The following is a 12,735-nucleotide window of genomic DNA, read 5'->3' as shown; positions in this document are numbered from 1 at the left end:
TATGCGGCATATATGCATTATATGGTAATATGAATATATATGCATGTTTATGTGTATTAAATATGCATGGGGTCCCGCTTTCGTTAATAAGGGCATATTTGTAATTTTGACCCATTGGAGGTATAAATGTAATTATATGTCTTATGTGATTGAGACCACATTATTATGTGGATATATTTGTGATATTTGGCTCGAGGCGATCCTAGTGAGCGGGTTAGCGAAAAAGTCACAACATGGTTAATTACCCGGCTCGGGGGTGAGCCTAGGGATATTTTGGGAAACTTAGTGCGTATTCGAAATTTATCGTGAAATGGGTAGTTATTAGGTGATTATTTGGACATGTCGGGATTAATTGGAAATTTGTAGTGCTATTTGAGGGTTAGCGAGAAATGTGGCAAATGACCATTTTGCCCTTGACGGCATTTAAGGGAAAGCACTTCGGTTAGGGGCAGTAGGGTCTTTTCCTAGCCTTGGTTAGACTAGAAGCCTATAGAAAGAGCTAAGAGAACATTAAGCTTCCATCCATTTTCTATTTCTCTCGTTTCTCTCTCTCTCTCTTGAAGTATTGGGAAGCTTTAGAATTTTTGAGGAGGAAGGCCTGAAAATTGAAGCTGTGAATTGAGGGATTAAAGCTAGGAATGGGATTAAGAAGCAACTTGAGGTTGTAATCTCAATTAAGGTAAGATTTATGCCCTGGTTTTGAGAGAATTCTATTATGGTTTAAGTGTTTTTTTTTTGTTTAAACTGTAGTTTTGATTTTTGAGTTTTGGTAAGGATGTGGTTTAGTTTATGGTGTAATTGTGTTGCTTATGTTGTGTTATTGAGAGTCCTAGACTCAATTGAGGCGTAGGGTTTCAATTTTGGCTTTGTTTCATGTTTAGGGTGAATTATGATGATTTTGGCTTGAGGAAAACGCAGGAAAAGTGCTGGAATTCTGAATTCACGGGGTCGCGCCGTGGCGCTATTCTTGGAGCGTCGCGGCCCGCATGAACTCAGAGGCCTGGGGGTTCACTGAACTGCCTTAGCACTGTAACGCTGGGTAGGTTGCGCCGCAATGTGTGTCCATGGAATTGACTTGGGAGGCTCTCTGACTTGTAGAGGGTCGCAGTGATTTTGAGGGGTGTCGCGACTCAAATAGGGAATTTTTGCCAAATAGGGTTTTTAAGCTCAAGAACTCAAGTCTGAAGGCTTCGGAAGGATTCTACTACTCGATTTAGTAGATTTTGAGATCTTGAAGGCTAGAAATTTACCTTTAAGCTCTTAAATAATCTAAGTGATTGATGGTTGTCCGTTATTGCGTTGTGAATAAGTTATACCGCTAGGGCTCGTGAGTAGGGATCGTGCTCGGGACTCGAGGTATGAAAACTACACTTGGGTTGTAATCAGGGCTTGGACCCCTGTAAATGGATATGGTTGTGGTTATAAATGTGATTATTCGATTAGGAATGCTTGTATATGCTGCATCTGATTGTGTATTATGCAATCTATATGTTTGATTATATATAATCTAAAAGCTCAGCCTAAGAGAGTTGGGGTCGGCAATAAGATCTAAGAGCTTGGCCTAAGAGAGTTGGGCTTTAATGTCACCTAAATATTCAAAAGTGTTGATAGCACTTGTCTTACTCATTGTTTTCTAAATTAGATTATGTGTTTGTTGAGTAGATTTTTTATCGCTAAGCTTATTGTTTATATTATGTTGCTTATTGAATCAGTTGATTTAAGTTTTCTTGCTGAGCCTTGGTTCACGAGTGCTATGTGGTGTAGGTAAGGGAAAGGAGAAGCTGGATCAGCCGTGAGTTGGAGAGCTTTAAGGGCGGCGTGTAAATTTCCAACTGCTTGACCACCACGGCCGAGGGATCAATAAGGACTAGAGCCAAAATTTTGATTTTGTCGCTTAGGCCGGCTTATGTTGTAATTATTTTTTAGAGTTGTAAATGCCTTATGAATACTTATTTTTCAGATCTCATGTACAACCTCAAACTTTTTAATGAAAAAAACTATTCCTATGATCAAAATCTTTAAACCCTAATCCATTAATTATCCTTAGTTACAAAATTTATATCCAAATGGCTTTATTAGCAAGTCCAACATTATTTAAAATACAGTGTAATGGTCTTGGCTATCCAGGGCATTACACTTAGCTTTCCTATGGCATCTAGATAGTCCTTTAAAATCCTACCTCGTGCTGAACCTATCGAGTTGTCATCTTCAGACACTGAGGTTAATGTCCTCAAACCCTCCGCAAATGTGGGTGTGCAAATGCTCTACCTGGAGCGGTTATTCTACCATAGGGAGAAGACATAGAGTCTCGAGAGTGTATCGAATCTGTCACTAGTGGTCGAGGTTTAGGGTTCTCACCATGGCATGAGACATATATTGCCCAACTAAAATTATTCCTTTAGGATTGCATAGCCAAAATTTCCTACCTAGAGGAAAATTTGCCTCATGAACCTCCACCCCCCTATGGTATTGGAGCCCCAGACGCCGGGGGTCCTACTCAAGAGGGTGATGATAGTGATCCCCCTGAACATGAGTTTATTTCCATGGTCTTTCCCTTGTTTCTTCCTCCGTCCACGACCAGACGTTATAGGGTTAAGCAGTATGCAGGTACACATAGGGCACATAGGGAGCCTCCTAGGGAGTTGATGAAGTTAGTCGCTCACAAACCGCATGCTGTTTCTATTTAGGTACCAACCATGCCAAAGAGAATCCCCGACGATTTTGAGATTGCGGAAATCGAGTCCACCTTGACCTAGACCAAGCTTTCTAACATGCTAAAGGCCCATTAATTATCATCGGACATCAGCTACATCATTCCATCTCGCAACGACCGCGCATCTGAGCCGCCAGAGGGGCTTGTAGCTTTTGGCGACTTGGTGATCAAGTTCGGGGGGGCCTTGCCACTCCACTCCTTTTTTGTTAAGGTACTTGATTGTTTTGAGCTAGCATCCCTTCAGCTGTCACCCAACTTTTGGATTGTGTTGAGTTACCTGTATATACTATACAAGCAAGTGCACCTACGGTGGCCTTCTACAAGGGAGCTCCACCATTTTTTTACCCTGAGGGCGAACCCATTGGCCCCTGGCTTATATCAGTTCTAAAATGTTGTGGTCTTCACAGGGTACCCTATCGTGGATGGCTCCATTTCCAACAGGGGTTCGTGGAAGAGCGATTTTTTCTTTACCAACAACGTGTCTACCCAACATACGCATTTTAATAAATCGCGTAAGCTTTTTATGTCAATTTTACTTTTGCTTGTCTTTATCCCTCTTCTCAGGTTTGATTGATTACAACATTCTCGTTTTCTTGGCTTTAGGTTTTGAAGGGTTTTTCGGTCCTGGATTGAGTCCTGCAGCCCTCAACCGTGTGGCAAAGGTCCTGGGCGTGTCGTTAGCGTGCAAATAGGCTAGAAGCCTTTTTACTGAGGATAATCTCTACTCATCAAAGTTGTTGTCTTCTGATCAGGAAATTTCCTTCACTACAAGAAAAAATGCTTTTAATAACACCGAAAATGTGTTATCAAAGCATACCATAACACTTTTTGATGTGTTAAGACCGACTATGTTATCGTAGCTCAGGGTACTTTACATAACACTTTATCATTGTTATACAGATGTGATATTATACTGTCAACAATAACATAATTTCTGTGTTATTTTAATAAATAGATAAGTGATTAATTATGTTATTTATAGTTGATTATATAACACATTTTAATACTTACAAATTTGTGTTATACTACACTTTAGTATAACACATTTTTTGTGTTATACTACACTTTAGTATAACACACTTTTTGTGTTATACTACACTTTAGTATAACACATTATTTGTGTTATATAATGAAGTTTGCATAACACAATTCCTTGCATAAAGAGTGTTATTGTAATAGATATTATAACACAATTTTCGTATTATAACACTAATTTATTCTATTATATTTTAATTTTTTTTATATAATTAAAATTAGCTTTCTAATATATACTAACATCATCAAATGAACTTGATTTTCAAATAACAAAAATTAAAAACATTCAACATTGTATTAACAATCCACAAATTAGTTTAAAACATTCAACATTGTCATCTACAACAAAAATGTTCTTTAAGTATTCAAGGAGTCTTAAATATTCAACATAGTGAAAAGTTACTACTTTCAACACAAAATATTCTACAGCTGCCCAACACAAAGCCTTCAAAATTAAGTATCATTTTCTACTTCGCTTGTCACATCTGCAAGAGAAAGTAGAAAGATAAGCAAAACAACAAGTGTGGTGGTCCTCATAGTCACAACATGGGTTATATCAATAAGATTGTCCATAATTTTTCAATCTATATCAAATACATTTTATCATATAGATTATATACATTGGAACAAGCAACAAGCATCTTTCATTTTTATTCTTTTCCTTTCCAACCAGGGCTGCTAGCAATTCTTGGCTCAATTCAAAACATGCCAAAAAAACATGGAAATAATTTGATTCCATTCTAATCCCAAGTAAGCTAAGTTGTCTAAACATGTTTTCTGTGGTGATAGGAGACCAAAATATCATAGTATGCAAAACAAAAGATGATCAGTGATTGTTTAGGAGACAATGGACCCCATAAAATCGACTAAAGATATGATCTTGAAAGCAATGGTGGAACTGCAACAAAGAACCATTAATAAAAACACACACACACACACAAAAAGTTATCACTTTTGATGAGATGAATTGGCAAGAATGAAATGAAAGGATATAGTACCAAGAGAGGGAGATAGTTGATTGGCAAGATCACAAAATTAACCATTGGTAAGCAATTGAAGGCAAGTTGTACAAGGTCTTATGGTAAAGGTAGAGGATATGCTTAGAAAAATTACATCATCCAAATGTTAAAAAACAGATTTTAACAGATAACAGCATAACTACTATTAGTTTCCCCAATATGATCTTGTTTTTTTCAATGGATTTTTCTGGGCCATTTAAAAAACTAGTTAAGAGAATATTAGCAAGATGAAAACAGACTTCTTACGCATGACATTGCCAATAGTTCCATCAGTGTAATTAAAATGTATTAAAAATACAGATCAAAGAAATTATACCTTGTGTCACCAACAAAATCATTGGAGACAACGTCTTCATCTGTGTACCCAAGAATGCCTTTAAGTGGTCCCTCTGATGCATACCTATATCACCAATCCCAAAACAAAAATTAAAAATAAGACAATTACACACTTAGACAAACACAAGAGGAGAGGAATACATGCAATGATTAGATACTTCACAAAGAATGCATGAACATACTTTATGGCTGCCTTGACATCTTCATAGGAAGCACTCTTCTCAAGTCGACAAGTTAGGTCCACCACTGAGACATTAGAAGTTGGAACACGGAAGGCCAATCCAGTAAGTTTTCCATTCAGTTCTGGGAGAACCTTTCCAACAGCCTATAGTTCCAAAAAATAAAATAATAAACATAATAATAAGAATAAGAATCAAACCACATTACAACCAGCATTGTTTTTAGATTTCCCTATGAATTTAGATTTCACTACCTTTGCAGCACCAATAGAACTAGGAATGATATTTTGTCCAGCTCCACGACCTCCTCTCCAATCCTTCATTGATGGGCCATCAACAGTCTTCTGTGTTGCTAAACATTAGAAACAAGAGTCAAGTAACCAACTTGTAAACTATTCTCCTATTATAGAAACAAATAAAGTGAAAAACAAACCTGTAGTTGCATGAACAGTTGTCATTAAACCTTCAAGAATACCAAATTCCTCACGAACAACCTGTGTAAAGTAATAAGAAAATCACTCAGCAAATAACTAAAAAGAGAAGGTTTCTTCAGTGTCATTTGAGAATTCCATATATATAGGCAGAACACCATGATAAAGCACCAGCCTCTGCTTAATCCTTTCTCTACTAAGCACAAATTATCATGTCAGATAAAATATTTTGCACTTGCAGAACCGTGCTACTCTCAAATTTAATAAGCACCTAAGAATATTTTGAGTGTTGAATATATTCAATTAGCATGAGAAAAAAATCTCCCGTTAGTGAATATGGATGATAATTATAATAACAGATAAGAAATAGCACTTAGATGGTTTACGAAATCAGTTCAGTTCAGAATTATGCATCCAGTAACTTTAATTTAGCTAAGTTGAAATCTTGAAGAGTCAAAAGATGTCATCAGCTGTGCTGGCACAGATTTTGCTAATCCTGTTCACTTACTTTCTTTTCCCATTTCTGTACATCATGCAAAATAATGATACATTAACTACAAAAGACTCCTGTGTGCCTAATTTGTCAAAAATAATTCCTGCTAAATATATTATTTATGTTCACCTTCCTAATGTTATTTTATGCTACTTGCCCAAAGCCATGTTGTTAATAAACGCACTGTGTTAGCATACGAATCGCTGAAGAGTAATTATGAACCAAAATTACAGATAGAATTGATACATCGGAGATGAATTACATATCATTCCTCATGATAGACTTACTCATTTGTGAAGGCAAATATTGTTGAGTAAGGCCGATAATGACTTAGGAGTATAGCCATACATCCCGTTAACTCAGTATGCATTACTTTGACAGCTTTCAATGGATATCTTTGTTATAATCACAAAATTAGACGACAGATATGTAAAATAAAAGAAAGGAAATGACAAGACAAAAAATTTGCATCACACAAGAGGAAAAAGTCATACATAACTGATAACTCTAAAGTGTCTAAGAATCATTAACATTTTTTTAACTAGAGAATACTACTATAATTATTTTTGTGGGATACACATTACTACAAAGAAAGCAAAAAATTTAGAAAACAAACATATTTATTGAGTTTTGATAATACTTTTTCAATAGCCATTGCACATTGGAAATATATTAAGAGGCCACCCAAGGCCAAATGAATTAGTTAACTTACTTTCCGTGGGCAGTTTCTCCAGAAAGCATGACCGCATCAACACCTTCCCGTGAGCCACTACCATGAACCCTCACCACCACCACCATCACGCCTACAAACCTGCATAACGCAAACCCAAACAGAAGAAAAATAATTAGAATAGCTCGTCCACAACTAAGAACCATCGTCAACCCAGAGGAGGAAAAAGAGAAAAGCAGATAGAATCAAACTTAGTGACAAACTTAGTGACTGAATTAATAGAATCAATTCTCATTAATGAAGTAATGATACAAAAGAGTATATATACAGAAAATACCAAAACTAATAAAGTAACTAATCTACAAAATAACAATAATTACTTACAATGAACAACTAACTAACCAAAACAGTTAGTGTTGTTGGGAAAGCATTATATGGGCATAATTGTTGTAGTGTTGGCATAATGCATAACAACATTTCTAATAAATGGTCTGAATACAAGCGGATTTACAGAAACATAGATAACAAAATTTAAAGCATTAAAGAGATCTGCCTTTGACCAAACACCTTAACTATAGCCACTATATAGCCAGAATAAACCCAGAAGAAAAACTGGTAGGAGCTATGAACTAGGTTCATGGAAATTGGGAAAGAAAATAAGAATTTAGCAACAAGCTATTAAGTTATTTTCACCCTCATCATCAAATAATAATATCAAGATTGCCAAACAGATGCATACAAAAATATCCTCTCCTGGACATGGAAATCAGATATCAATAGCAGATAGTAATATTGAGGAATATAGACTCATTGCCTGATATGAAACAAGAGATTTATTTTCAATTTTTCATTGATATATAATGTATGGCTGATGTTACATGTATATATCCATGTATATTATATAGATCAAATGGTACCTAAAAAAAAATCAGGTGCTCCATTTCTGCAATTGTTTCAGTTCTTAATTTGTTTGGTTACTGCCCACTCTTGTTATTATACGTTAGGTACTTCATTTATTCTTTACTTATTCTGTTCTTTTTTTTTCTTTTGGATTAGTATTAGTTTTGGATTTGGAGTATAACATTTTTCAAATATTTTCAGAGCAGTGGAATATCAAAATTATATGCAAGGTTCAACTTCTACATATAACAAGTTTTCCCGCATTTATTTTCTAGCCAAATGAAAAGTTTCCATGAAAAAATATTGCATAAACAAAATGCAGCAACCTGTTTGAAAACCTCAAACTATGCACTTTGCACATGCACTTGTGATTGCTGCAACAATCAGAGTGATTTTAACTAAGCACGAGGATAAAACATATAAACTTGTTGCAAGATCAGGTATGCAAAAATCAAATAATTCTTGCATTAGCTCTCAAAAAGATTTCAGATCAAGTTTACAGAGAGGATTCACATCATCCTATGGTGAGTTCTAGATTTAAGTGTGTCCATCTCTATTAACCAAACATGATACTTAAATAGCTAGATGGAGAATCATGAAATATATATGAGATAGAGACTACTAATTATGAACTTAAATATAACTATGCAAATTACCTTGATGATTCCCTCCAAGTAAGCATCATCTTATTGGCTCTTGTATCCATCTCACATTTATTATGTGTTATTGAGAACACTTTGTAGCCTTCTCTTTAATACATCTATGCTATCAAAATTTATAAAAGCTATTCCTCCACAAAATTTACCTTGTAGCTAGTCCTCCACAAAATACAAAAAAACACATCATATTGGGATAAATCAAATCTGGCCTAAAAACAAGACTCAAATAGTTTAAAAAATTATTGCTCGGCACCCATATATTATCTCAACAATTAGTAAGATATAAAATTCATTAATAAGTAAATGTTTGTTTAGGTAAAAATAATGATATATTCATTATTATGATCAAAACACTTCAACTCAACAAAAAACATAGTTAAAGTCAAAGGCATAACAAATACAGATTCTATAATATATGTTCATCTCAATAAATACAATGATAAATCTTGCCATAAATCATTTCTAAAAAAGTTGTCCTTAAGACAATATAAACCAAATGAAACTAAAAAAATTATTTTAGTCTAGCAAGTTTAGACTAGATAATCTTTTCACCAATTAAATAGTCTAGTCTTGAACCATAAGTATAAATTTGTTGATAAATGAATTGTAATTAGAACAAGGCATTTACCAAATAGCATAAATTGCATTAGGACATGATGAAAATTAATAATACACATAGACCAAAATAAATTGAGAATGATCATCCTGCATAATGCACAACCACAGGCATATAAGCTCATAAATACATTGAAGAATAAATTCAGCACTAACACAACTGATAACTAATTTAAGTTTTAGGTGACAACAATAACTGCTAATTAAAATGAAAGAAATGACAACACCAACCATTTTAACTTGTTGCATCCAAAATAGAACTAATACAAATGACAATAACAGAGTTTTGAGAGACCATTTAACAAATGGTTGGTGTGCACCTCATTTGTTTGAATTAGATTATATTATATGTATAGGTTTATGCTCCACTAAAATCTGTGTTTTTCTATTTTGTCTTGATGGTATAACTATGAACTACTATTCGAATTACTATATATATACATATAACCAAGCTCTTTCAAGTTTCAATACTATTAAATAAAGTGTGGAAACAAAAGGAAATTCATTTGAAATATAAACTCAGTACCTGATCATTTAGTGCAATTTTCGACAATATTTGCTAGCTTGTAGACCTTTATCTTTAGTAGAAGCTATCATTTAATTTCTACTAATTTGGGGCTGCAACAACTTTGAGATTAAAAGACATGAATCAGACCTACTTAGATACCTCTATCTATATATATAGTCTCAAGAAATACTAGAATACTCTTCAATCTTTTAGGCTTTCGTATAGGAAACATCTATAATTCTAAACTACATTACATAAATAGAGACAAGCTTGTAAAGTTATCATAAGTGGCAACTTGTAAACATGACATTCAAGAAGTCCACAAGCAACACATCAAACATGGTCCTACAAATTTTTAAAAAACTATTATTATTAAAATTCTATTGTAGCAAATATTATCTTTCTATTACAAAGATATATTTATATGTATACTATTACTGTATAATATATTTATACTATTACTTGCTTGTCAACTTTAGGCAAACATATATTAGCAAAACTAGCTCACAAGAATAACAGTAACACAGTAAGAAGAATCAAATGTAATAATGCACAAGAGTTTGATATTACACCATAAGTCTTTATTAAGCATCAACAATCTGAGATTACACCCTATACACAGTTGAGAAGAACTAGCACACTCAAATTATAACAGCTCACACATAATAGAAGTCCTGAAGAAACTATCTCACAAAGCTAGTTCTCTCTTTCTTAAAGTCTAATCTCTAAAAAATATTGTATTATAGAATGAGGTATATGCCATTCTCTTTGGTTTTCCTTTGTTAAGATTTTTAGAGAACTTTTCATCCTCTGAAAAACAACTATCAGTGTAATTTACTATTAACATAGTTAGAAGAATAGTCTATCAAAAAACTTGATCTTGAACAAATATCCATAAAACAAAGATAACTTAAAATTTTAATTTAAGAGGAGTACTTGGTCAAGCTGGCTTGAAGTACTATGCTCTTTGTATTGAAATTGAATAAGCTGAACCTTTGTGTGACGTCTTCTTTATACTAATATCATTATATGCATCAGAATAAATAAGCAAAATAGACTTTTCATCAAGCTTCTTCTTTTCATGGATGATTCTATCGCTCACATACTACATGTTTAAACCTAAGAGAAACTTACTCCTCCAATAGACAAAAGCACGAGGAGGAAAGGGAAGGGTTAGAAAGAACAAAGAATGCAAGCATGAGCACTGAAGGCATGGTAAGTTGGAACAGAGAACATTACTTTTTTCATAATGGATCCATTACAGAATTATCATTGCTACTTTTTTTTCTGTAACAAAGTTTAAATTATAAAGAAGTGGAAAAACATAATACTAGTTAGGATGATGGTAAACAATAAATTCAAGATCATAAGGACGAAAGTCCTATCCTTGACACCGACCTGGAAGATGAAAATAAAATCTTTGTAAATTACTATTAAGCTTCGGAAAATTCAAAGGGGGCAAAGATTAAAATTAGCTTTCAATGCGCAGACACTGAAAACAAATCGAGATGACAAGAAGAAAATAAAAAATCCGATCAGGAGAATTCAATCAAGATAAGCTCAAAAACAATTACAGGTCTTACATGAGCTCAAGAACAAGTGAAGAAGCTCCCCCGCCACCATTGAATATGGCACCAACCCCGTACTATCCCTTTTTATGTCTCAATACCTGCAACAACATTATTCTTATTTCATAAATTCCAAGTAAAATATATCAGAGAGAGCATAGCTACCAATGTCTCTTTTATTCCACAGCTAAACTCTCAATAGAAATTTAAAAGAATAAATGACAAACACGAGATCACTTCACATGAGTATATGTAGAAAGCATAAGCTTAGATATGACCACGAACTATGACTTTAGATCATTAAGAAAACATGTAAACAAAACCAGAGAACTATATAAATGATATTAGAATGTCAAACTAGGAATGCATTGCAAGAGAAGGGAAGCTTATTATAACGACCCAAATTCACTAATAAGGCTTAAAGGCCTTGATTAGTGTGCCTGGAGGGCATAATGGGAATTATGTGTGATTTTAATGATTAAGATGCATGATTATGATTTAAAGAATGTTATATGACTATTTGAGTATTTGAGATGCATGACTACGTAATAATTATGTTATGTGATTTGTACCACGTGAGTGTGGTGATATCAATGTGATGCACGTGCCGAGACGGTCCTAGAAAGCTAGATAATGGTAACTGGTGATTTGGTAACTTGTGTAACTGTTAGTAACCATAGAGGGTAACAGGTTTTGCTGGAGAAGTGGTAGAATTGAAATGTAAGTAAAAGGACAAGAGTGCCCTTGAGGTTTAGTTAGAAAGGGATATTAGTGGAGGGATAAGGTGGTCTTTTGGCAGTGGTTTAGATGGCTTTGGCTGAGGGAAATGGATATACACGATTCTTTTATGCTAAGTATAACTGAAATTAAGGTTTGGAAGGTTAGAGAAATCAAGAAGGAAAAAGAAGAATTAAGAACCTAGAAGGCAAAGAGGAGGAGGAGTTGAGCTATGTTCTTTGAGGCTAGTAAAGGGTTTAAGGGTGTGGAATCAAACACAGATCAAGGTCTACACTGAGGTAAGGATTTAGTCCCTGTTTTGTTAAGTTCTGAATTTGATTTTGGAAGGAATTGAAAGATAGCCATGGCTTGTTTTGCATGGAAATTCAGCTGGTTTGTCAAGGGGAAATTCAGTTTAAAGCTTAGATTGGAGGAGGCTCAAGTTGGATTTCTGATCGAGGTAAGGGTATTAAACATGTTTGAAATCTCATAGCTGTTATGGTTTAAGAATCTAGAGGTCTGGTTTGCACCTTTCTCAAGTTTTGGTTTAAGGGTTTGAATCTGAAATTTAAGTATGAATTCTGTGAGTGGTTGTGTAACTGAGCTAGATTATGGTGTTTATAGGTTGTTGAATGATATATTTGGGGTTTTGAATTGGTTTTGGGGCTTAGGTATGAGTTTGGGATGATTTGGGTTCGGGAAAAACGCAGGGGAAAACCCAGAAATCTGGGTTCGCGAAGGAGCGCCGCGGCACAAGGCTGTTTCTGGGCAGAGCAAGTTCTCTGACTTGCTGGGCGCCGCGGCCCTATAGGGCAGTGCCGCAGCGCTAGGCCAATTTTAGAACATGGGATTTTGCAATTTTGAGCCTTTGCTCTGGGGTTCGGGGGATGTC

General features: G+C 34.7%; 1 protein-coding gene across 1 annotated transcript; it reads right to left on the bottom strand.

Annotated features, from left to right (window-relative positions):
* Positions 1-4,024: 4,024 nt before the first annotated feature.
* LOC133791570 (glyceraldehyde-3-phosphate dehydrogenase GAPCP1, chloroplastic-like) lies at positions 4,025-11,239 on the bottom strand. Its single transcript, XM_062229495.1, has 7 exons — positions 11,228-11,239; positions 8,433-8,444; positions 5,716-5,776; positions 5,537-5,634; positions 5,286-5,428; positions 5,084-5,167; positions 4,025-4,233 (listed from the first exon to the last, which is right to left on the bottom strand). Exons 1-7 carry the CDS (start codon positions 11,237-11,239, stop codon positions 4,209-4,211), a joined length of 435 nt encoding a protein of 144 aa, XP_062085479.1. The 3' UTR covers positions 4,025-4,208.
* Between the last annotated feature and the right edge of the window lie 1,496 nt (positions 11,240-12,735).

This window comes from Humulus lupulus, chromosome 7 (genome assembly GCF_963169125.1).
Source record: "Humulus lupulus chromosome 7, drHumLupu1.1, whole genome shotgun sequence".
NCBI lineage: Eukaryota > Viridiplantae > Streptophyta > Magnoliopsida > Rosales > Cannabaceae > Humulus > Humulus lupulus.
The sequence above is the reverse complement of the archived record's forward strand: the minus strand, read 5'-3'. Positions and strand labels throughout refer to the sequence as shown.

Excerpts from the sequence above, each read along its gene's own strand:
- LOC133791570 (XM_062229495.1), bottom strand. Across the intron at positions 5,635-5,715 it reads AACTGTTCATGCAACTACAG|CAACACAGAAGACTGTTGAT; the intron begins GTTTGTTTTTCA and ends TCTAATGTTTAG. Across the intron at positions 5,429-5,536 it reads GTTCTATTGGTGCTGCAAAG|GCTGTTGGAAAGGTTCTCCC; the intron begins GTAGTGAAATCT and ends TTGGAACTATAG.